Source organism: Poecilia mexicana, unplaced genomic scaffold (assembly GCF_051168715.1).
Source record: "Poecilia mexicana isolate PSO_F unplaced genomic scaffold, ASM5116871v1 scaffold_11, whole genome shotgun sequence".
Classification (NCBI taxonomy): domain Eukaryota; kingdom Metazoa; phylum Chordata; class Actinopteri; order Cyprinodontiformes; family Poeciliidae; genus Poecilia; species Poecilia mexicana.
This window is the reverse complement of record NW_028263380.1, coordinates 10,446,735-10,469,984: the sequence shown is the minus strand read 5'-3', so window position 1 is coordinate 10,469,984 and position 23,250 is coordinate 10,446,735. Positions and strand designations below refer to the sequence as shown.

At 41.5% G+C, this 23,250-nt stretch overlaps 1 protein-coding gene across 6 annotated transcripts; it reads right to left on the bottom strand.

Annotated features, from left to right (window-relative positions):
- Positions 1 to 25: 25 nt before the first annotated feature.
- pals2b (protein associated with LIN7 2, MAGUK p55 family member b) lies at positions 26 to 22,477 on the bottom strand. Of its 6 annotated transcripts, XM_088010168.1 has the most exons (14): positions 22,343 to 22,463; positions 19,565 to 19,635; positions 11,675 to 11,916; positions 8,019 to 8,137; positions 7,348 to 7,500; positions 5,267 to 5,419; positions 4,895 to 5,122; positions 4,081 to 4,212; positions 3,890 to 3,986; positions 2,746 to 2,814; positions 2,500 to 2,661; positions 1,986 to 2,188; positions 1,725 to 1,853; positions 26 to 1,308 (listed from the first exon to the last, which is right to left on the bottom strand). In XM_088010168.1, the coding sequence occupies exons 3-14, from the start codon at positions 11,796 to 11,798 to the stop codon at positions 1,132 to 1,134; spliced, it is 1,746 nt and encodes a 581-aa protein (XP_087866294.1). In that variant the 5' UTR covers positions 11,799 to 11,916; positions 19,565 to 19,635; positions 22,343 to 22,463; the 3' UTR covers positions 26 to 1,131. The 6 variants fall into 6 exon arrangements, with proteins under 6 accessions (XP_087866294.1, XP_014822419.2, XP_087866295.1 ...); XM_014966933.2 differs by lacking the exon at positions 19,565 to 19,635 and having other exon boundaries at positions 22,343 to 22,477; XM_088010169.1 differs by lacking the exon at positions 19,565 to 19,635 and having other exon boundaries at positions 8,037 to 8,137; positions 22,343 to 22,477.
- Between the last annotated feature and the right edge of the window lie 773 nt (positions 22,478 to 23,250).

The following is a 23,250-nucleotide window of genomic DNA, read 5'->3' as shown; positions in this document are numbered from 1 at the left end:
CCAAAGACACAGTAGCAGCCATAGGTTAGGATTTGATAAACTTTATTAGAACTTTACTAATAAAAATGTAAAAACACAGTGGGTTGATGTGGGGACATTTCATTCAATCACGCAGCTGGGCTGATGCAAATAAAACTTAAGATTGTGAAAAATTACATTTACTGTAAGAAACATCAATATGAGGTAATTTATCTTTCTTACCTAAAGTGCAAGCAAATATCTTAAAAAAAAAAAGGTTTATTATTTGATATTTAAAAATGAAAGGTGTAGAAGAATGATGCTACAGCTTTGCTCTTTTGGCTTTGCTTGGGTGCTTGTGGAGTTGGACGTTGCATCAGTTTCAGTCAGATTGGGGGTTTGGTAAGGAGCTTTGACATTCAATGACACTGAACATAAAAACAGAGTGAGACATGTTTACAAAAATACAACAAACGGGTTGGCTTGTGAGGACTGGGTGATGACAAAGTGACACATATAAAATAAAGCCGAGGATCACATCGGATTAAACTCTATACACTATTAATCACCAAACTGATAGAAAATAAAATGACACATCTAGACAAAACCAAGTGTTTGCCCCCCTTTGAAAAAGGAACTCAGTGTTTTCCTTCTTGGCAGCAGGAGGAGCGTCGACTCCTTGATCCATCTGGAGGACATGAAGTGATGAGATGATGACGGCTACTTAAAAAATAACCAAAGATTCAGGTGGAGACAAAATGGCTGCAGTGGTTGTTCAGACACGGCAACGACTGCTCAAAGATCCACGTCGTCCTGGAGCTTTGGTGCCGATGAATCCTTCGCGTCATGGAAGAAGGACTGGCGATACAAAACCATCCACAACACTAAAACCTACAACAATAAATTAAATGGAAAAGTAAAAACAACTGGCCCAAAGCACATGACAATATGTTTGAATTGATTCCACGTGGGATATAAAGATTTGTCATAAAAAAATGTTATAAAATACATAAGCACTCTTTCCCTTTGAGTTTGGAGTAGAAAAGGAGTTGCACAGTGTGCAGGTCTAGGGGGAGAAGGAGCAATCGGATATTATCATTCAGTAGTATCTCCTCCCTCGTATCCTCTTCTTTGTCAGAAAACTACGGTTTGCGGAAGCGCCGGTTCAAGTCCTTAATACACCCAGTTCACTGGGACCCACTGAGGCTCGGAGCACAGTTTGTCCACAGCGGCCTGTAACGTCTCGAAGGCTTTGTCCAGGTTGTCGTTGACGATGGTCAGGTCGAAGTAGTGGTTGTAAGCCCTCTGGATACGGGCGCTCTCATCCACGGTCTTCCTCAGGTCCACGTCCTGTAGAGACAACAAGGGGACGGGTCACCGCTGGAGTAACGATGTTTGCAGTTCAGAGAATGAAAAGGGAGTGAAGACTCAGCAAATTATATATTTTATGTTAAGGATAAGGGAAAAAAGACAAGTTTTTTCCCAAACTTGAAATGAAATGAAGACGCTGGAGGTTTTCTTGATGTTAGTGGTAGACTGGGTTCACCAAGTCTCAGAAAAAAATCATCAGACACAATCTACATGACAAACAGTTATTTGTCATGAATATTTGATGGAGTATCTATGATTTTGTTAGAGTGCATCATGAGCTCATGAAATACCGGAACAGTCTAAATGACAACTGAAAATGGGTCGGGACTTGGTCTTTCAATGGATTAGTCAAATCGACACGATCACACTGTTGAGTTTGTCGACTGGTTACTCACCGTGAGCTGCTTTGTTGTGAGGCCTGCATCCACCACTGCTTTGTGCATGGCCTTGAGTGTGTCAAAATCAGGCGCTGCAATGAAAACCACGTAGGGCATGAACTCTGCTGTCTTCAGTACCTTCAAAGCCTGGAGAGGACAGTCGAGCAGAAACACGTTTACGTTCATCTAAAGTACATTCGCCGTGACGTTCTGCGTAGTTCCCTCCCTCCTGCCCACTATTTGCCAGTCCTTTTTGAGGTGCCATTCTTTGGTCCGTACCTGGGGGTTAACGTCCAGGATGCAGGTGCGTCCCGCGGCGACCACCTCATGTATGGAGTCGATCTTTGTGCCATACAGGTTGCCGTCGTACTCGCCGTGTTCCAGGAAGCGACCGGCCTTCACGTCCGCCTCCATGTCTGTCCGCGAGGTAAAGTGGTAGGTGTTGCCGTTTAGCTCCTCGTCACGGGGTCTCCGTGACGTATCTGAATGTGGGGAAAAAAAAAAAAAAGCATAGCTTTGAATATTTAATTTTTTTTTTTAATTACAGGCCCTTTAACTTTTTTTTATATTTGGGCTTCGGCAGTATATTTGGAAATGTTTGTCCGCTCTTCGTAAAGTAGTTCCTTTTCATTCAAATTTCATATGAACATCAAGTTTAAATTCGTTGCTGCATCTGCAGTACTTTTTCACCACACATAGCGTTCAGTCAGAATAAAAGATTACACCTTAACATTTCAGGGAGTTTGAATACTTTGCGAGACACTGTCTATAGGAGAACAGGAATATTACGTACATGGTATAGTGGTGCCAAAGCGTGTGGGGTGGAGGACCATCAGTCTGTTCTTCAGGCTGCGTCGGCCCACCCCCTGAGCACCAATCAGGACTAGCGTCTTTCTCTGGAATGGAGGGACTTTGGCTACTTCCTCGTAGATCTGCAACTCGTGTCTGTCGAACTCTGTTCGAAAACGTTTTAAAGTTTGAGAAAACTGAACTAGAAACACCAGTTGTAAACCCAACACTGAGAAGAATATATTTTAACCTGCATTCTTGGCTGTTAAGTACATCATCTTCTTCTTTTTTTTCCCTGCCAAGGTGCCACAGAGAATTCCTAAAAATGAAACGGAAGGAACATTTATCCGTTTATACATATTTGCAATTGCAGCTTTTGGTCAGATGGGGGCAGGCATGGAGCGTTTTCTGAGAGTTGGTAGCATTTGTGGAATATTTGCTTCCGATCTGTGAATTTGGTTCTAGTAGACTTTTGTTAATATTAATGTGTTAACTGTAGCTTTCACATTTTGATGTATTACCAGTTATGAGTTTACATAAATTCACCATCAGCATGAATGTCTTAGAAATTTAGGGCTTTTTTGGTACAAATTACTTTCTAAAAAAGAAGTTAAATCTCTTTTTGCAGGTTAAAGAGAAACAACACTTTTTGCAGGCATCAGTGTGGTCTTGGCATAATTCTGCATGGATATTGGGCCGTTCTTCTCGTCAGAACTTGTGGAGGCTATTTAGTTTTCTGGCACAAACACAGCTTTTAAGTGCAGACCGCAGATCATGAGTGGGGTTGAAGCTTAATGTTAGCACGCTATCCGTTCCCATACCAATTCTGCCGTGTGTTCGGGATCATTTTGTTGTCGGAAAATCCACTTGTGTCCAAGTTTCAACCATCATCATTGTAGGTTTTGAGGAGGGTTTAAAAAAACCCAGGCACTGTTCTTCTCTGTTATTGTTTCCACTTTGTGTGACTCACTGGGTCTTTGACCTTCTCAAAGGAAACTTACCGTCATTGAGACAGAAATCGTTTGACTAGGCAAATTTCAGTAAATCTTGCAAGAGTCAACTTTGGAGTTGGCGCTTCTTTGTGTGAGGAGACTCATAATCTGTGGCGATCTCCCTTCATATGGATAGTGACGGTGGTGTTCCGGCACCTTCATGTGGTTATGATGGGCATGAGGCTTGGGGGTTTTCCTAACTAATTTCCTTTAACACGAAGTTACATTTTTTTGGCTCCCATCTCATCTCCACTGAAAACGTGGGGGTTGTGCTCCAGGGGTAATGCATCGTTAAAATACAAAATTAACATGGCATTCATGCTCATGATGACAGCATTTTACTATTAGCAAATGGTTCATTTAGATTTAAGACCACAATTACAACACTAGGCAGAGACAAACCTGATCCGTCAAAGTCTCGAGGGACAAACGCTTTTCTCTTCTCCTCCAAGAACTGACTGGGTATTAGTCCTGTGGCACCACCCACTACATGGCACGCCTGCAATGGATTACAGTGCAGCTTGAGATTCCTTTCGTCTCGTGACCTTTGCGGACACTTGAGCAGAAACGACAAGTAAAAAGGAAAAGCTCACCTGCCACCAGTTGGGATCCTCTCTGTTGACAATCTGAAGGATGTCGCCTCTCTTAAAAGCCATTCCCGCCTCTCGACAGGGAATCAGGTTGTCACTGGCTGGATCGTAGTCAAAGTACGGCCGCACATACACCTGTCGGGGCGGGGGGGTCGCGCGTTCACTTAAATCTGATTATGTTTCAGAAGACAATACTGATACAAGGTAAGGCTGGAGTAAAGAGGTGACAACAGGAGCTCAGAGGACGCCCTGTGCTGCTCTTTACGATGCACCAACAGCGGAGGCGTTTGCCAGGAAGGCTAAGTGCTCTGGCTGATGTATTAGATTAAACAAGCAGCCAGAGGAAGCCATAAAACAAGCCAGGAAAGTACACTGCTCAGCATGTGCAGAGCCACAGAGCAGGATAGCGTTTCGCATCATGTTTCATTCACCTTCACTTCCAGTTTATGCCTTCTTAGCATAAACTGGCATGTTTATGCGTGTCAATTTATGTCAAAGATGAAAAAAGGGTCCTTTTTTATTTTTATGTCAGCGAACGTGACTAAACAAGAGAACCTACTGTACTTTCCATGTGAGGGCGCATGTAACTACAGAAAGCATGCGTGAGTGTGTGTGTGTGTGTCTGTATGAGGCTAAAACAGCAATTCTGACCTAGATAGCATGTCGAGTGTTATTAATAGGGCTCCCATGGTTCACATTCATGCACAGAGGATTGATGGAGGCGCCAGATCACCAGGCCGGTGCCACCACCCAACATCTGCCGCTCTTTCTGTGTCGTTTCTTTACACCAGCACTTAGCACCGATTTGTTGTTCTACCTGTGGAGGTGCAGGAGCATCCCTGTAGCTGGGGAGGATCTTCAGCGTGATGCCTCCGCTGCAGTTTTTCAGCATCTCCTGCAGCTCTGTGGGGTTGTTGCCGACGTCCTTCCCATTCACCTCTTTAATGATGTCACCCACGTGGAGCAGGCCTTGCCTGTCGATCATGCCGCCATGGAGGATCCTGGCGATGACCAGGTCATCTTTTTCTACACGAAAGGTAACGCCCTGTGGGGAAGATGAACGGGGATGGAACGTATAGCCTGGGCTGCTTCCTTCCCCCTTCGATCATCATTCATGTTCAACAGCAACAGGTGTGCAGGTACAAGGAAACAGATAAAACAAACGGAGTTGCCCTTCGTCTTGGCTCACCAGCGGCTCGCCGGCCTTCTTTCGAATGCCGATCATGCGGACAGCGTCGGCCTGCATGAGCGCGCTGTTGACCGCTGCATCGTTGGCCGTCTCAGCCGGTGGAGGCACTTCATAGCATTTTGATGCCACCATGTCGTGTGCCTCCAAAAGGGACTAAGAGAGGAGAGACAATAGTACGTGAAGCATCCCAAGAAAACAAATTATGTTCTTTCCAGATGATTAAGGAAAAGAATGTCTCTTGCTCAATTTCATTCACTCACAATGCGTTCACTGGTTTAGTCTGAGTAAGCCTCGTTGTTTAAAACCATAAACAGAGGCAGTAGCTAGAAAAGGTAACTTTATGCATTACTGCTTGATGTAAAGTGCAAAGGAATGATAAGTATCAACTGACATTAATTGTGTGAATGCTATAAAGTACTGACCCTACTGAAAGCGTACAGCTACCAAGACTTTTAGTTGTTCAGATATTAAAACCTTTAGCTCTTTGAGGATGTGACGTCCTGATTAACTTTATACTCTGCAAAATATGTAACTTTTGACAACAAATGTTGCCAATAGACAGGATTGGGGTTAAGCTTTCAAATCACTCAAATCTCTTGTGGTTTTTCATAACTCATTTCTCCACTTTACCTTCAGCTAGGAATGCCATTCAAAGACTAAACGGATGAGCAGTAATAAAACATTTATGACTAATTTTAGCATGTTGCCTAATGTAAAAACCTTAGGAAATGCTAGGATATAAGATGCTTTTGGGACCATTCTCTGCTTAGCTAATTCTAGCTAAAATGTCACTGTTAGCACATAGCAGCTACTATTTGCTACTTTAAGCTAAAAGTAACATTTTAGCACATTAGCTAATGTTGATATCACCAGCTATTGTTAGCCACTGTAAACTAAAAAGTCACCACCAACATGTTAGCATTTAGCTGATGTTGATATTTAGGATGCTACCTGGATAGCAGCTACTGTTAGCCACTTTCAGCTAACATTTTACACTTAGCAAGTTAGTATTTTAGGTGCTGGGATAAAAGATAATAAAAGCACAGCAGCTGATGCTAGCTACTTTTAGCAAACACCTCATTATTAGCACATTAGTATTTCTGTCCTACTTTATCTAGCCATTAACTTTAAGGTCATTGTGTCTAATGCAAAACTGCCAAGACTTCCAAGTAGCTTCCCTACAGGATTGTATTTACCAGCTCCTGCTATTTAGCATGCTTTAGCTGTGTCTTTTTAAAAGACAAGTTTTTCTCTTCTAATGTTTCTGGTCATCCCTTCATTATAACAAGTGTTGCTCCTTCAGTTCAGCAGATTGACAAATCTTTCTTGAAAAAAAAGCATTTCTGAGGTATTTTTGGAGATGTGCACATTTTCTTTGTTTTGTTTTTTTCACTATGACTTGTAAAATTCTAAGTTGCACTTCTGACATATCCACTAAAATAATCATTCAACTAATGGATCACAATTTAGGATTACCCTCTGGATGTCATCACTTAATTTTTTGGTCCACTGATTATCCCTAAAATAGCTTCTTTTTTTTTCCCCAATCCTGGAATTACTGTCTCTTGTTCCTAAAATATCTTGCTCAGATGATAAACAGTGGCTCTCCAGGAAACTCACTCTTCAAACTCACATGCTCAGTCTGTGATGTAATATCTGTTTCCCATTTCTATAAACCCAGCATCTCCCTTCCTCCCGCCCTCTCCCTCTTCCTCAGTAGGTCAACAGGGTTTTAACTTCCAGCTAACGGCTCGGACGGCTCTGATTGGTTCTGAGGGCTCGCTGGGCTCAGAATACCAACTCCCATTGGTCCAGCTTGTGTAAAGCTGCTGCTATGTCCAGCAATGGAGGTTAGTGTAAGAACAGGGCCCAAACATCAACTAACCAAAACTGCATACTCTGCTCACCATTCAATGCATGGTCATCTATTTGTTTTATACATTTGTAATATATGAATCAACACCACAACTGTAAAAGAGCGCCTTCACTGCATCCAGACTTGTCTGGTTGTGGAGGATTGCAGCTTCTAACACTACTTTCCTGTTTTTTTTTTTTTTTTTGCTCTGTTTACTCGGTCTGACCTGGAAGTGCGGCTCCTGCAGGATCCTCGACAGTTCAGTCGCGCTGTCATCTTTCACCTTGAGGTTGCTGATGTCGCCCAAGATCTCCGTCACCAGCTCCACGTTGTTGTCCTGCACCGCTTCTAGCTTGACATCTTCCTGCTGCTCCTGAGCCTGGAGGGGACAGAGAATCTCAGGGAGGGCAGATGCTTCTCACAGATGTGGAAAAAGGAAAAAAATAAATATCTTTGGATGACTCGCTGTTGTGTGCGTGTTTTATGTTGGTGGTATTATGTCAGATTTTGTTGTTTGAAGTGCTACGATGTTAATTCCAGCTGTAAACGACCTACTGTTCAGCCTTGTATTACAGCAAGAACATTAATCTAATTTCTAAGATTGGACGTAACATTGAACATTTGTGAAAACAAATAATTTATAATTAAAAATATTGCATAATGCATGCATAATCAGTAAAAAAAAAAAAAAAAAGAAAAAGCTTTAGCGGTGTGAAGCTGCATTCTTTCCTTATTAGAAGTGCGTATGGATTTTCTGGAGGACTCGTTTGTCAAAGCCTTACTGTACTTAAGCACCTCAGCCAGAGCAAGCAAAGGATGCAGAGGGGGTCTTCAACATGACTACAGGTTAGTCCGGTCACAGCCTCTAACCCTTAGCTTGAATTGTGTGTGTGCTACCTGAGGATGGGAGCGTACAATTGGACTTTCCATGATGCCGCGCAGAAAAAGCAGGTCGATGTCTTTCACGCCTGTGGAGGTAGGCCCCTCGCCAACATTATCCTCCACCTGCTGCGTTGCTGAAAACACAGAAAAATTATATGCAAAGAGAAACAGATAAGAGGTATTTTTGTGGGTTTAAGTTCAGCCATAGACAGACCGTTACTAATGGAACATCTGACACAAAAAAAAAAACAAGTCCCGTTGAGCTGAAATGGCTAAATTTCAGCTTCATATACTTTTCAAAAACCATTTTAGCTGCTTCAGAGCTCATTCCCACAAAAGCCTACAGGTAGTTTGTGCGTGTCGACGCATAAAGCCAGCAAGATTCAAAGGCTGTAAGCAAAAGAAGACAAAAAACAAAAACAAAACAAAAACACAATCTAATCTGTTAACATAAACAGATTCTGTAGAAGGAGAGGTGTGGACTGTTTGTTTGAAGCAGCTAACGCCGTAATGCCAGGGTCTAAAAGCCAACGCAAGCCCATTTAAGCCACTTAGAGCACTGAAATCGTGTGTCAAGTGTTTTAAAGCCTGTGTCAGTGTGTCATTATGCACTTATGTGGATAATAATTATGCTCAGTCAGCATTTTTAGCCCGTTAACTTATGGTTTATTTCTCTAGATTTTGCTCTTGCTAACCCACTATTACACTTTTAACCCCAATCACGCTCTGTGTCATTAGGCTGTGCTCTATACTTTGAGTTTACTCTTGAGGAAACAAGTTCAATGTGCAACATCGCTGTCTTGGAAACCCCAAAAGAAATACTGCAGCTACTAACAGAGAAGCAGTATATATATAAAATGTATTAAAAAAATAAAAAATAAAAAAACACAACATGTTTGTGTAATATTAAATCAGACTAAACTTTTTTTTTTTGTTTCAGATTAGAATTACCAACATTATTTCTACTTTTTGCCCTACCCCCCAAATAGGACGGACAGATATACAGTAGGATTACTCTGCTTTTACAATTTCAAGGCCTTGTATATCTGTGCAAACCATTTCAGGCAAGCATAAGCGGCATAGAAACACTCAGCCATTATACTGACAAGGAAAGAGAAAGTTCATTTTCCCAGCAGTGAAAGTATTTCAGCACATAGTGTGTAAATCGAGGTGGCAGCATAATGCTGTGGAAATATGGAAGCAGTAATCATAAAACATTCTCTCTCTTGCTCCCTCTTTAATCTGATATTTAGAATAATCTTGGTTATCCTATTTTAACTAAATCAGAAAATGTCTCTTATTACATTTCAGAAAGTGTTGAAAAATTCTTTGTCTCTTTATACTGCATATAAAAATCTGTTTCTGGTTTGTTTGTTTGTTTGTTTGTTTGTTTGTTTGTTTTGTTAAATGTAGCAGGCTAAATGACGATTTTCAGTATAATTTCTTATAACATATTTTACATTTGCAGGTTATTTATTTTTTTTATGTTTACATTTCTGAAAGTCGCACAACTGGGAACACACGTTCAGGTTTGTGAGTTGGTGGTTTTCATTGAAATGAACACAATGTACTACATGCAAGAAGTGACAAAACAGAAAACAAAAGGCAACCATAAATCATAAAGCACAGTCAGACTACATCAACAGCAAGCTCGGTGCCAAAACAAACCTTAAATATTTATGAAGGGCAAATACACTAGGGAGGATAAGACAGAACTACAGTTAGAGAAATATAGTTACATGATAAAAAAGAAGCACCAATCTAAAATCCTGTTCCTGGGCTCCTATGGGGACCACACATGGTCTTTCAGACCACAACTGTAATTGTAGTAAGAGTCATACACACACACACACACACACACACACACACACACACACACACACACACACACACAAAACCATAAACAAACTGCACCTTGATTTCATTGTGCAGACTCCTACAGTCAGTCATAACTCTCCATAAATTATAATCAGTTAGTTAAGACATCCTATTTGTTATAAAGGCGAAACATAAAGCTGGAGCAACACAGACTCGTTCAGCGTTTACGCAGGACCGGAAACTTTGAAACCAGACGCGTCAGAGGAGAAACTAAAAAAACCAGAATCGAAGCACATCTGGAAGTAAACACCCAAACAGCTACGTTTTCATATGTTTACGGGGTTTTCTGCTCTCTGTGTTGACCTTTACCCACTCGCTGAGATAAGTGTCATGACGTTCTCGACCGCAGGAATGTTTGCTCGGTTCGCAGCAAGAGTACACAACCCATCCTGATGGACACTCGCAATCTGTTCGTCCAGGGAAAATGTGGAACTAAGAAAATGCCTCGTGCTCGAGTGTTTCTGTTGCCCTGCAAAAGGTTGTGGAAAATAAGCTCTTAATCTAAAACGGGATAGTTGCCGCGATTGATTCCAAGCAGATGCATTTATCCACATTATAAACTGTTCCCTGTGTGTTCTTCAAAGTCATCCTTTTCTACACATATGCTGCCGTGCATTGAATACTAATGGAGAGACTGCCTGCTTGAGGATCCATGCATCTATTTTTTAAGGGTGTAAGATAAATCCAACGCGGGGGGAAAAAAAGACTTGTCGACCTGTATTCCAGTCATATTTAATTGTAGCATCAACAGGAGTGTGCTGGAAGCTGCATACATCAGAGAGGCGCCTTGACAGATACTCTATCACACACATATTTTCATGCATTTTTGTTTAGCTTTATAGATGAAGAAATGGAGCACTTCTTAATTGAAATAGGGTTGTTCATTGCAATGACAAAACTGACAATAACGACAATGAACTAATCAGTGCATGGATTAAAATGCCTTAAAAAAAAAGCTGAGCTATAGAGCTGGAGTATATAACTTTTATAAAATATATGTTGTTGTTTTTTTACATATTTATTAAAACTCATCGTAACATTATGGTATCAGACAGATAATCTGTGAAAAGAAAGTCGAGCTTCTCCCAGTGTTCCTATTGCCATCTACAGAAACACACAGCTCTCTCAAAAGCAACTAATCAGACCCAAGAGGAGGGTTTTAGCGCCGTCAATCATTGTTGTGTGCACGCTGCTCACAACCTCCCACTTGCTCTCTTTTTTTAACTTTTAATGCGACCCGTATGCTTGATAATTCATTGAAGAACAGACAAATCTGTTAGAAAAACTGAATAAAATAAAAAGGCAGTAAACTGTTTGAAGTGCGTACACCCTTAATTTGATCTCTTTTGGTTCCATTTCAACAAAATAAATGTTTTTTTTTTCCATTCAGTTGAGTTGTACCTACAATACATGAATTTTCTGATACAAATCCACGTGTCTCTTAAAACATAAGATCAGACCGTTCCTTTTCATTAAGGTTCCATGAATCTTTTACTGTTATAATAGCACCAACCACAAAATCACAGTGATTTCCTTTTACTTTTGAGTGGAATGGACAACATAATGTTACACTTTGAGAGCTATCCTACAACAGTGCTGTCTAAGCAAAGCGACTGAGACCGACATTTTTTTTTCCGCCTCTCTCTCCAGGTGTTGTGTTTGCAAGTATCACAGCTTTACATGTGCACATATTTAAAATGAACCCCTCCAGCCACCATAAGCAAAAACTATAGCATCTATAAAGGGAATGTGCCAGTCCGTCAGTCAGCCAGCCCACCTCCTCCTTTCCTCACCTCCAGATGTCTCTGCTCCCTGAGAGGACTGCACAGCTGGGGGCCTCTCCGTGGCAGGTTGTCCAGAGGGCATTACCTCCTCCTGCACCCCATTCCGACAGGGATCGTCCATAGTTGTGACCATAGCCAGGTCCTCCTTCGCTCTTCTTCCCTTCCAGCCGCCACAAGTACGCAAAGGCAAACCACTGGCAAACCACCAGTAGTAGCAACTGTGTCTTGTCTAGCACTGCCAACCTGTTGAACTGTCAGAGAAATGTAGGAGAAAGACAAAAGAGGACAAAAGGGGGGATTAGGGACAGAGGATAAAAAAATATAAGGCAAAACAAGTGTAAACTGAATAGGATTATTATCATTAGAGGATATCCACAGAGAGGATAGTGATGAGAAAAACGAATGATGACCAGTTCAGTGTTTGTCAGTCCCCTCGTTCTAGTCTGACTTTAATACCGTCTCATGCTCAACTCCACCTCCTTTTCTTGTTGATCACACACAGAAACACACATAATCCCACAATTCTCTCCTGCTGCGCTTGCTTGCGTGCCCGTCCTCTTGGATCCCCCACTCTAACAGAAGTCAAGTTACGCTTCTCGTCTTGACTCGGGCACACACACACTTATGTTGAATTTGTCATTATGTAAGTAACCTTACATAAGTCTAACTGAAGGGGGGCCAACCCTGCATTCCTACTCGTTTCCTCCTTTTTCTTTCATTCTTACTCAAAGTTAGGGCTTGTTGGTACTTCTGAGGGCAGAAGCTATCAGTTTCAGCAGATTGTGTCCTAAATGTATTCTTCTACTGGTTATTCACTCGCTTAAAATTTATATTTTCAACTATGCAATAGGGAACGTGAGGTGCAGACAGAAAGATAAATATTTCGTAGGATTACAAAATATTTGGGGCTGGAGTTTAAGCTGTTCCAATATTTCAGGGCTAGACACTCACTGTAAGATTCTTTTGTAACACAGGCTATACTTGGACCAGATAAACATTATTTTTCTTTTGGTGGTGTATTTTAATAAATTACAATAGAAAGCCCTGTCAATACAAATGGAAAAAATGGGGGGGAAAAACTCGCTATAGATGGCAGTTTCATGCCAAAGATCAGCAAATCTGATTTGACCTTTGTGTCTCATTTGCCACTTTTGCTATGGCGACTTATGCTAGCATGCTATTTAGCACCAAACAGCTAGGGCTAGTTGGTTGCTATTTGTGAATTTAGCATTTTAGCAAATCCTAAATATTTCAACAGGATGACGGGTTTGCACCAACGTTTTGTAACAATTTGTTACAAATTTGAAGATGTGCAGAACATTTCATCTGTTTCTTGTAACTTGTTAACAAAAGCGATGAGTGGATGTTCTCTTAGTTTAGTAGATTCAACATGTTTTTTTGCAGCTGGAAGAATCGTCAAAATTTGCCTTTCCTTGAAGCAAGGAAAGCTAACCTCCTTTCAACCAGCTGATTGACAGTGCTAGCAAAAGTTGGTTCAGACTACCATGACTCCGACTGCAAATAAAATACACAAAGACATACATTTGGGTACAATTATTGCTACATTCATTGACAAAAATGTAGTACACAGTGAACTGGTTGGACAGTTTCTTTGTCATTTTGTTGGTAGGCCAATTTAATGGTCAGTTAGTTGGTCCAATCAGTGATTAGTGAGCTAATTGGTTGGCTTATCAGTTGCTTGGTTTGCTAAGTGGTTGGTCAGTCGGACCACTGTTTGGTCAGCTAGTTGGATGTTAAAATAGTAGGTTGTCTCAAAGGTTGCTTGCTCAACAGTTACACAAGGGTAATTGTGAAATCAGTTTATTCAGAGCGAAAATGCATTTTAAAACTCAAAACTTGAAGTATCCCAGTGGAAATGGGGGGGGGGGAGGGGTGGGAGGGGGAAGTGGGATGACTCAAAAACAGGCTCCTCCCTTCCAGCATCCACCAAACTCCGGCTTGCCACTGTGACACAGCTGTGCACCGAGCAGATCTGTCTGTTTTAATCCTGCCCATCCTTAACCCTAACCAGTCAACCCCTCCCCCATCTTTGGACGCAGGGTTTTTAATCCAGCCACGAAAGCACTGGATTACAGGTTCTGTCTCTCCCTTTTTCATCGCTATCTGTTTGGTTAAAAACGTCTCTGCCACTTTGGACTCCTTCAACAGGAAAGTGGGGATGCGAGCAGGCCATGAGTATACAGTGTTACCGAACACATCTCCGGCTGAGATAGAAGCACTTTGAAATTAGCTCTTCCCATACATACAAGAACACACACACACACACACACACACACACACACACACACACACACACACACACACACACACACACACACACACACACTCAAATCTATCTATTAAACTGTCAGTTTAGTTTTTCCACATCACAGAATAAAAACAATGGAACTAATCTCACGTAGCGTTCGACACATAACAGCATCATGACAAGAGAACGGCGTTCCAGAGAAAAGCATCAGGTGACCAAACTTCAGCATTGCTATGCTATTTTACTAGCTACTTTCATATAAAACAGATAATATCTCAAGGAGCTTATTGTGGCATCATATAAAATATTTCTGTTTCCTAATCAGACTGAAATATTTATCAGCCAGTGGACTTGGGCAAAATCTTGAAAAATACTGTGCATAATAATTAACTGTTGTAGCAAGGTGTGATAAACACACCTTGCTACAACAGAATGCTTTAACTTCAAAGCCCAGCAGTTTTCCCATTGACCTGTCACGAAATGTCTTCTTGTATTCAGTCCAAAAGTGTACAGTACGTTAGCACCAATGAAGCTTTGTTTACCTGTGCTAGTTGGTGCAGTCAAGTCCTATAGGCAGCAGTACAAAGTGAAAACCTGCAGAGGAGCACATTGTGTTGCATTCCTGACAAACACTTGCATGAACACTCAGACGCAACCATTTACCCCAGCAGATAAACATAGTGAGCAAATGTTTTCTCCCATTGATGCATCTGTTGCATTGATCAAAGTCATCTCTGCAAGTTCTGAAAAAGGACTCTCGCCTGCAGAGTCAGCTATTGGTCTGTCTGAAGAACACTGAACAGAGATATCTCAAGCAGCGGATTGTGCTCAGCTATTCAAGCATGCCTGCATCGTCAGCTAGCGCTGTGCTGCTAACAAAGCGAATGGCCACTATTTTTCTGGAAGCAATGACAAAGCTGTGTGTGTGTGTGTGTGGTTTTTTTTTTCCCCCTCCAGGAAGGCTCTGCTTTCGTTTTAGGTTGCAAACTCAAGACGTGAAGTAACTGCTCTGAGATCATCAGATTGAGGTTTATGGGTGTGAGGTTAAAAAGCAGTTTCTACAGGGCTGTTTTCACTTGGCTATGCTCACTTCAGTGAGCAGCATACATTTGAAAAAATAAGGAGAAGAATTTTATGATCCACTATTCGCCTACTGACTGTCAGAGATGGACACCAGTGGTACCCTCATGACCCGGACAGGACTGAGCCTGCTTAGACATTATGTGGATCAGTGAAAGTCCTGACTTTCCTCACAGTGTGTTTGAATAACAGCCACACAATATTTATACATCCACAGATTACAGAGATTAAATACTGTTTACCGCAGAGCACTGCAGTTCATCGCAAGCTACAAAACTACCAGTTATCACTGTCCTTTGCAATGGGTTGTGTAGCAGACTAAAGGTTTTTATTTACAAATCCAATCTCATTGCTCTCCCACCGTCATTAAAGGAAGTGCAACATTGCGGAGCCGGAGTCTGGCAGATTCCCAAACTCACTCTATCCCTCTTTGGTTTAAGAGGTGCTGAGGTCTATCCCAAATGTTAATGGCAAGTGGTAGGCTACATTTAAGTAATAACTAAGAATATGCAACTGCATTAGCATCAGCTTTGGCCAATGATGATCTTCTTTTTTTTATTTATATCGGTATAAATATATATATATATATATATATATATATATATATATATATATATATATATATATATATATATATATATATATATATATATATATATATATATATATATATATATATATATATATATTTAGTATATGTTTGTTTCAATCATTATCTGCTGTTTAACAGAACCCAAGTCACTTTGTGACTGCCATAATAGTCATTGGAAAACTGACTGAAAACTGTTCTAAAAAATTATTAAGAGTCAGTCAAACACAAACGTTGACTGATTCAAATTAGCTTTTTATGGAGTTCACATCTGACCTTCCACATACTAGGGAGAGTACGAAAATAAATAAAACATTACGATTGTTACAGAAAGTGAACAAATGTTAAGATGATACCAGGACTTCTTATTTTTGCTTTAACCAACTAGTGTCAAGGAGGTGTTGGCTGATTACGCAACAGGGATTAAATTCATGTTGGCCAAGTTTATTGGAAGTGAAAGATATCCTGTGGAAGAATGTTAATGGAGGCAAAACCCCCGCAGAAAAAAAACAAAACAAAACAGTTCCTCCTCAAATCATCTGCTCCACAGCACAGGAGCCAGGATGAACCAGTCAAAGGTCTAAAAAGAAGAGGGAGGACCAAATCTTAGCAGAGGAAGGAAGGGCAGCAGCCTATTGTTGAGCAGTGGATAAAAATGGGAAGAGGAGGTAGGAGATTTTCAGTCAGGGAGTCGAGGGAGATGTTCAGAGCATGAGAGCAAGGAATATATAAAAGGCAGCCGAGAAGAATCCTTAAAGATTAAACTGGGTAGAAGGAAAAGCTTCTGAAGTCCCCAGAGGATGAGAGGGAAGACATGAGAAAGACTGAAAGAACAAAGCGAGCTACGATTGATGGCTGAACAACTTTGTAATCCGTTTCTACACCAACTGAAACATTTTTGCTATATGGACGCGCCAGCGAACTTTGGGGAAAATTAGCTTCCTCTGCAATAAATGCAAGGAATTTTCCGAAAGAGCCCATTTGCATGCAACAAGTTCCGTTTGAACGAGCTAATTCGTTTATTTTCCACTCTGTCCTATTGCTGGAGCTCCTCATATCTTAACATGGCTTTTGTCAGATCCTCATACCTCCTCCTGGGACAGAGAGAGAGAGAGAGAGAGAAGAGGGAAAAAAAAACAGCATTTGCAATTCTGGCTGCCATTGGTGGAAGAAAGGAGCCAACGAACGCTCTCTGAATGCCCCTGGTTGCCAGGCGCTCGGATGATGGACAGCTCACGGAAGAGGGATTATGAAGGAGGATCAGAGTTTGTTTTTGTATAAACCATTGCTGTTTAGCTCATGTTGTATGTGAACATATGCACAATGTTAAAGCAAAAGGAAAAAAAAGAATCAAACTTTTAGAACTCAAAATTGGACTTAGCATTGTTTGGTATGATTAAAACACACATAGCGTACAACAGGGACACTCATATTGGTTGGCCACTTTAGGAAATGCATTAAAAAAAACTACAATTGGAAAGGTTTGGAAAATTTAACATTCAATTTACACAGTATGGAAAACTTCCTAACTTAGAAACATTTAAAAAAAATAATAATAAATTCTAAGTGGCACAATCCCATTAAAATAAATGCTATAAAACCATTTTTTTTATTATTATTTATGCATTAGTTTCTTAGTTTTACCAGAAAACTCATTTCGAGTGATCCATGACTTCCTGTTTTCCTGGACTGTAAATACGACAAGACACAAATAACCACCTCTTTCAACCACGAGCCACTTAAAATCCCTAAATGTCACTCTTGGAGAAGTCTGTCTCCATCTCTGGGTCGCCAAGAGTCCATAACATCAATTAGACACTCCATAAAAACCAACCGGTTGCTTCACAGGCTTCCTTAGGAAAGAAAAGCCTTTGCTGTCCTTATATCGCAAAATGCAAATGTGTGGAGTCTGTTCAACTCCACTAGGACTTTAACTACAACGGTCTCCTGTGGTCAAATAAAACCAGACTAAATAAATAAATAAATAGATAAGTAAGTCTTCCCCAGGGGTGCCAAGTAAATTGGACGGCACTGTATAAAATCCCCAAAGGGATCTGCTCTCTGCTATTCGCCATACACATCTTCCACTGGTACTCATTGCCACGTTGTGCCTTCGGATGCATAATCTACACATACCACTGAGAAGAAAAACTGAAAGCAGTCGCTTTTAGTTTTTCCTCAATGGCTTCATAGTCACAAAGAATTCATCTGGGCAGGCCGATGTTCTCCAGGGTCATTGGAAAATATCTAAAATTGCGCTTCAGCCCTGAGGTGCAAAGTTTACAGCTTACCATCTCGACGCTGGAGGAGTGCAATACATACCTATTAAAGCACTTTGCATTTGTGAGCATCTATCATTCTGGCTAGCTTTTCATATAAGCACTCATCTCATCTCCCCTGGCCAAGCCCTTCCTGTCATGCCTCTCACCCATCACCCTCTGCCTCCAGTCAAACCCTATGTAGGTCACTCCATGCGTTACCACAGCCCGCTGAATAAGAGGATTACACTGCTACCTTTAAGATGGTTATCTTAGCGGAGCGATATCAACATAATATTCAGGCATATCCTCCAAACAGCAGAATTAGTTCATTCATTCAGCTGCCGGCATACTGCTAATGTCCCCCGTCAATCTATCCGAGATGAGGATCCATCTCTGCTTAACCTTGTTGAGTCATTATCGGACACTGCGCTCTAAATTAACACCATTTACCCCGACGGATGTCTTTCTATTAGCACGCTTCGTGCAAAAATGACCCCAATTTCCTCCCCAGTTCTGTTCCGGCGGGTGGGATATCAGATGGTCAAAACCCTGCAGCGGCAGTCGCACAGCAATCTTAATAATGAGCACTCTGTGACATAATCTGAGCCGCCACATGGCGCTGTCTGCTTCGTCCACGGCCGCCTGCGAGTGATTATTAATATAAAAGAGGAAAAACAAGAAGGGGGAGGGGGCGGCGCAGTGATGCAACAGCACTTAATGTGACTGCGAAGTTTAAAGATGAGGAAAGTGACTTTCTGTGATGTTGGGCAGTAAAAGGAAACGGTAATGACATTGGGAAAGACAAAACAGAGGGAAGAGATGAGACCTATGGGTGTGTCTTGTCAAGTCTTTAAATAGTAGAATAGAGGAAATGGCTGCTCACCACTATCAAATGGTTCAAAAAGATACTATTACATTGTCTGCTAAGAGGTTTAGTCATCCGTTCTGACGGTCTGAAGTCCTTTTATCAATATACCAGAATGATCCAGCTAAGCACATAAAGTAACATAGACCGACCCTCCCCCACCTGTTGCCACAAACTGTCAATCACCTGGCTGAAGGAAGGCTGCTTCATTTTTAAACATTTACATTTATTTGGGCTGTGTTCTTGAGTAGAATCACGGATATGTAGCTTGTCAACTGTGATCTACCAAAAATATTCACTAAAACCTGAATAAGCAAAGGAAAAGAATAGCAGCCATCTTTTCAGCCTGCAGCAACATGTGGGGGAGGGACAACAGCACTATATTACGTTATGCTCAACAAAGCTGCAGCGGCTCTGAAACCACCACAGCCACTTTTTATTTTATATGTTGGATAACTCTAATATGAGCTAAAATAAAAAATAAAAAGAATCTCAATCAACATATTTAAGTTTTGAAGTGCAATCTCTCCCATCACCGGCCCCCGGCTACTCCTTCAAAGGCTTTCTGAAGGTGCGCTCCTGTATTATTCTAATATTGATTAATGTAATTGAGTGAAGCGGCTGCTTAGCCTGCAGCGAGAACTGAAAAAGACATTTGCCTTTCCCTTTCCCTTTCTCTTGCCTGCAATGCGAACGCACAACTCATTAAAACGTCAAGTGAGTCATTGTAGCGTCTTCTTGCCAGCTGGTTTCCTAACAGCTGTTATCGTGAAAGTTTTGAGTGAGAAGTGAGGGAGAACCGGCTTGCTCTCGGACACCAGGCACATTAACTCACTTTATACACGTGTTGTCCGTGTCTGGGGGGTTTCACTGACATTCCTCCTCTTTTTCATCGCCTCTCTTCCACTGTATGAATTATAGAAAAGAAGAAGCTTCAGCGTGTTGGATTTGGTCTGGCTCACTCCCATATGTTCCCACACAAGCTGAGGGCATGCCTCCGACTTGAAATTCGTGTCTTCCTCTGTCCTGCTGACAGGAAGGAAACGCATAAGGGCATGGGAAGGCTTGCTCATCTTACTTTGGCAACAATAAAGGTCACCTTTGGCTTCTGAGAAAGATCTCTCACTGGATATTCAACCTCAGGGACCGGAGAATTACTGTAATGCACTGGGCCGGTTTGGTCTCCATATCCTTCTTTTGTTTGTTGTAATTGAATAAACAAATCTGGTTATGAGAGACAAAAAAAACCATCAAACCAAATTTGGTCGCAACACGATGCACTCTCAGTAGTCCGTTAGCCTGGACTGGCCCCGCTCAGGAAGGATCCCGAGGGACGCCATGGTACATCCAGAGGCGGTACATCCTCCATAACGTGCCAAAGCCTAAACTGCTTATATTTCCAGCCAAGCAGCCTTTGAATAAGGAGGCTCTGAGATTCCTTGAGCCAAATCAAGGCATAAGCAAACTAAGTGGCTGCCCGATTCCAGAAGGGAGGTTCAAAGAGTGTTTAAGAAGATACATCTCAAAACTTATCAAGAATTAGCCGTCATTTTTATTTCCTTCAATGTTTTTTGGTTGTCAGTGCTTTTCATGCTCTGACTACAAAACGAGTTTCCATATTCATAAGGAGTTTTAAAGCTCAAATCTAGAGCATTCTGGGCCAAATATTCCAATATAGTTATAGAGTCGAATGGGACCATCAAAACTGCAATTCTGGCCCCTGTAACGTGGTTCTGATTAGCACTGTTACTCTGATGCCAAGAGACATAGACACTAATTTCTCCACATATTTGTGTCACCAGACTCTCCTTCGTTATAATGTAGTAAAGGCAAGTTTTCCTTGTCTCCGTATGATCAGTTTGTGTTTCATTAGTGAGGACAAAGGGGAACTATGGTTATGTAGCTGTGGTGAAACTCTGGGAATTCTGAGGACGTCATCTGTACTTTGACTCAGCCTCTCTCCATCTGTATGGAAGTTAGTTTTCCCACACACACACACAAAAAAAACATGGAGTTTGGCCCTAAACTGTCACTTTAATCTAATTCCACACGTGTTGAATGGAAGGAAGTTAAAATAATCACGGCCGGGACAGCTGTGGTCAAACTTTGTCTTCTTTATTCCACCTGTTTTGCTCACACAGAGAAAAATGGCTACAACCAATCATTTTGGATACACCTGTTTGAAGAACCTTACACATCAGCAGATGTTTTGTACTGACAAAGAACACAGAAAAATATAAACCAGGCCAAAAACAATGATTTTTTTTTTCTCCATCTGATTAACTTTACACTCACAAACAACACATGTCGTTACTAGTGTCACGCTGTGTCCTCATTCCTCGGCTTTGGGTTGTTTGTTTCCTGCAATTCAAGATTCTAACTGGTTTATAATCCTGATACAAAAATTGAGAAACGTTTCTTTGGTTTGGTAGTTGAGGAGAAATCCATCCACATTGTTTCTCATAGAAGATCTTTGATGCAAAGGTCCTCACTGTATACATTTTTTACAGGCACACGTCTATTCTACATATTTTCGTTAAAGTAACATTTTAGTCAGGAAAGAAATTCGTCTTCTGATTACTGTCAAACATTTCCAGATGCTGCTGTTTACAGACATCATGTCCTCATGCATTTATGATAATGACATATCTGGTCTGGAGGGAGTGACTCTTTTTTTTTTATTATTTCTGGAAAATGCTATTTAAAATCAGTCATATATTTTACCAACCACTGAAAAGACAGATTCAAGGTTAACTTAATTCCGTTGTTGCAATATTTCTACGTGTTCTGGTTTTAAAATATATTTGCTCTTTAGCTGAAGCCCCCCCTCTGTCACCCAAGTTAAAATCTGCTTTTGGCCCCATACAACCTTTGACCGGCTCTGGGCTCTCCAGTTATGTTCACAGTAAGTGTTCACATACAGTAAAAATGGGCCTATCATTATGTGCCTTACCCAAAATGTCTGGACATTAAAATAAATAAATAAATAATTAATAATCAATCTTCTATGACCTGATGTGGCCTGGTTGTTTTTTGTTTGTTTGTTTGTGTTTTTCTTACATTACTAGAGGAGGTAGTCTCGGGACAGTTCCAGCCTTCCCGTGCCGTCTGTTCCGCAGCTCTTTCCTCTGATCCCTCCCGGTCAGGAATCTACGCCACGGCTCTAACGCACGGCCGTGCGCTTGAACCGTGCGCACGGATCCGTGCCAAACGCTTCGCACCGTTTTTCGGCTGACCAGACAACTAAAGCCCACGCTTGCACCGTATTTTTTTTTTTTTTTTTTTTTTTTTTGCCTCACGTGCGGCCATTTTTTTGTTACCCATCCGAGCCCATTCATTGTGGGGCGCGCACACTTCCAAACCGTGCGTCAGATCCTTCCCCGTTAGATGGTAGAAAGGACAACCCCGACATAAATCCAGAACAGGATGTAAGAGCAAAACATGTTCCGACAGCGCAGAGAGCCTCTGCTTCTGTCAAACTCTGCTGCCGCCGCCGCCGCCGCTGCTGCGCCTCTTACCCGCGCCAAGTGTCTTTGTCTGACATTTCAACACCAATTTATGAATGACTTCAGGAGCGTCCTCGCTTCGCATGCGTTCACGAGGCAAGACTTACCTGTGAGTCGCGCGCAAGAGTTCGCGGTGGTCCACGGTTTGTCCCGGTCGGACATTCACATCCACACCCGCCCCCCTCTCTTCAGCTGTCTGTCCTGGTCCCGCAGCAGACTGCCGACACCAGGATGCCAATCAAACAAGCAGGCCACGCCCTTGCTTCGACGTCATGCCGCACAGACCAATAACAGCGGTGACATATTACAACCATTACTTATAGTATTTAGTTCTTAACGCAAGTCACGGACCATTCAGATAAATCCACCTGAGAATAACAGTGAATATCAATTATGAACTAAGAGTGCGTGAGAAAGCTTATAAGAGGAAGTTGATAAATTGTTAAATTAGCGCGTGCGTCAGAAAAAATGAAAACGTACTCCGTACATATCAAAAAAAGTGACTCGCTTTTAAAACGTGCCGAACAGAACAATGAGGAAGCAAACAATAATTTCTAAAACACAATACTTCCTCTTTACACCGTCGATCTTATGTATTGGTACCTATTGACAGTTTGCAGTCATCTACAAAGTGCTTTATTGGGATTTTAATGCAGACAAAGAATGCAATACAATCAACAAAGCAAGTGGAGGAGAGGCTCAGGAACAAAACTAAACCTTTTGGGCCACCGTACCGCACATGACCCATTAAACGTGGTGGTAATAGTGTTTATGTGGTAAAAACAGAATTTTTTTCAGAGCCATTTTATTGTGACTTCTTTAAAAGTAATGATGGTTAAGTTTGACATCTCTTCCATTAGATTTAATGACCTTAGAATAAACTGTGCTGCCGGTGGTTAAAGGGATTGTAGAAAGAAGTCTAACGAGACTTTTAAGTAGTCAGAGTCCTTGTTATCTTAGCTAATTTTGATAAACGTCTCTGATGCTTGCGGTGAAATGATGCACCAGTTCAGTT

Excerpts from the sequence above, each read along its gene's own strand:
- pals2b (XM_014966933.2), bottom strand. The coding sequence starts at position 11,798 with ATGGTCACAACTATGGACGATCCCTGTCGGAATGGGGTGCAGGAGGAG. Across the intron at positions 5,123-5,266 it reads AGAAGGCCGGCGAGCCGCTG|GGCGTTACCTTTCGTGTAGA; the intron begins GTGAGCCAAGAC and ends TCTTCCCCACAG. Across the intron at positions 2,189-2,499 it reads CTTTGGCACCACTATACCAT|ATACGTCACGGAGACCCCGT; the intron begins GTACGTAATATT and ends CCCCACATTCAG.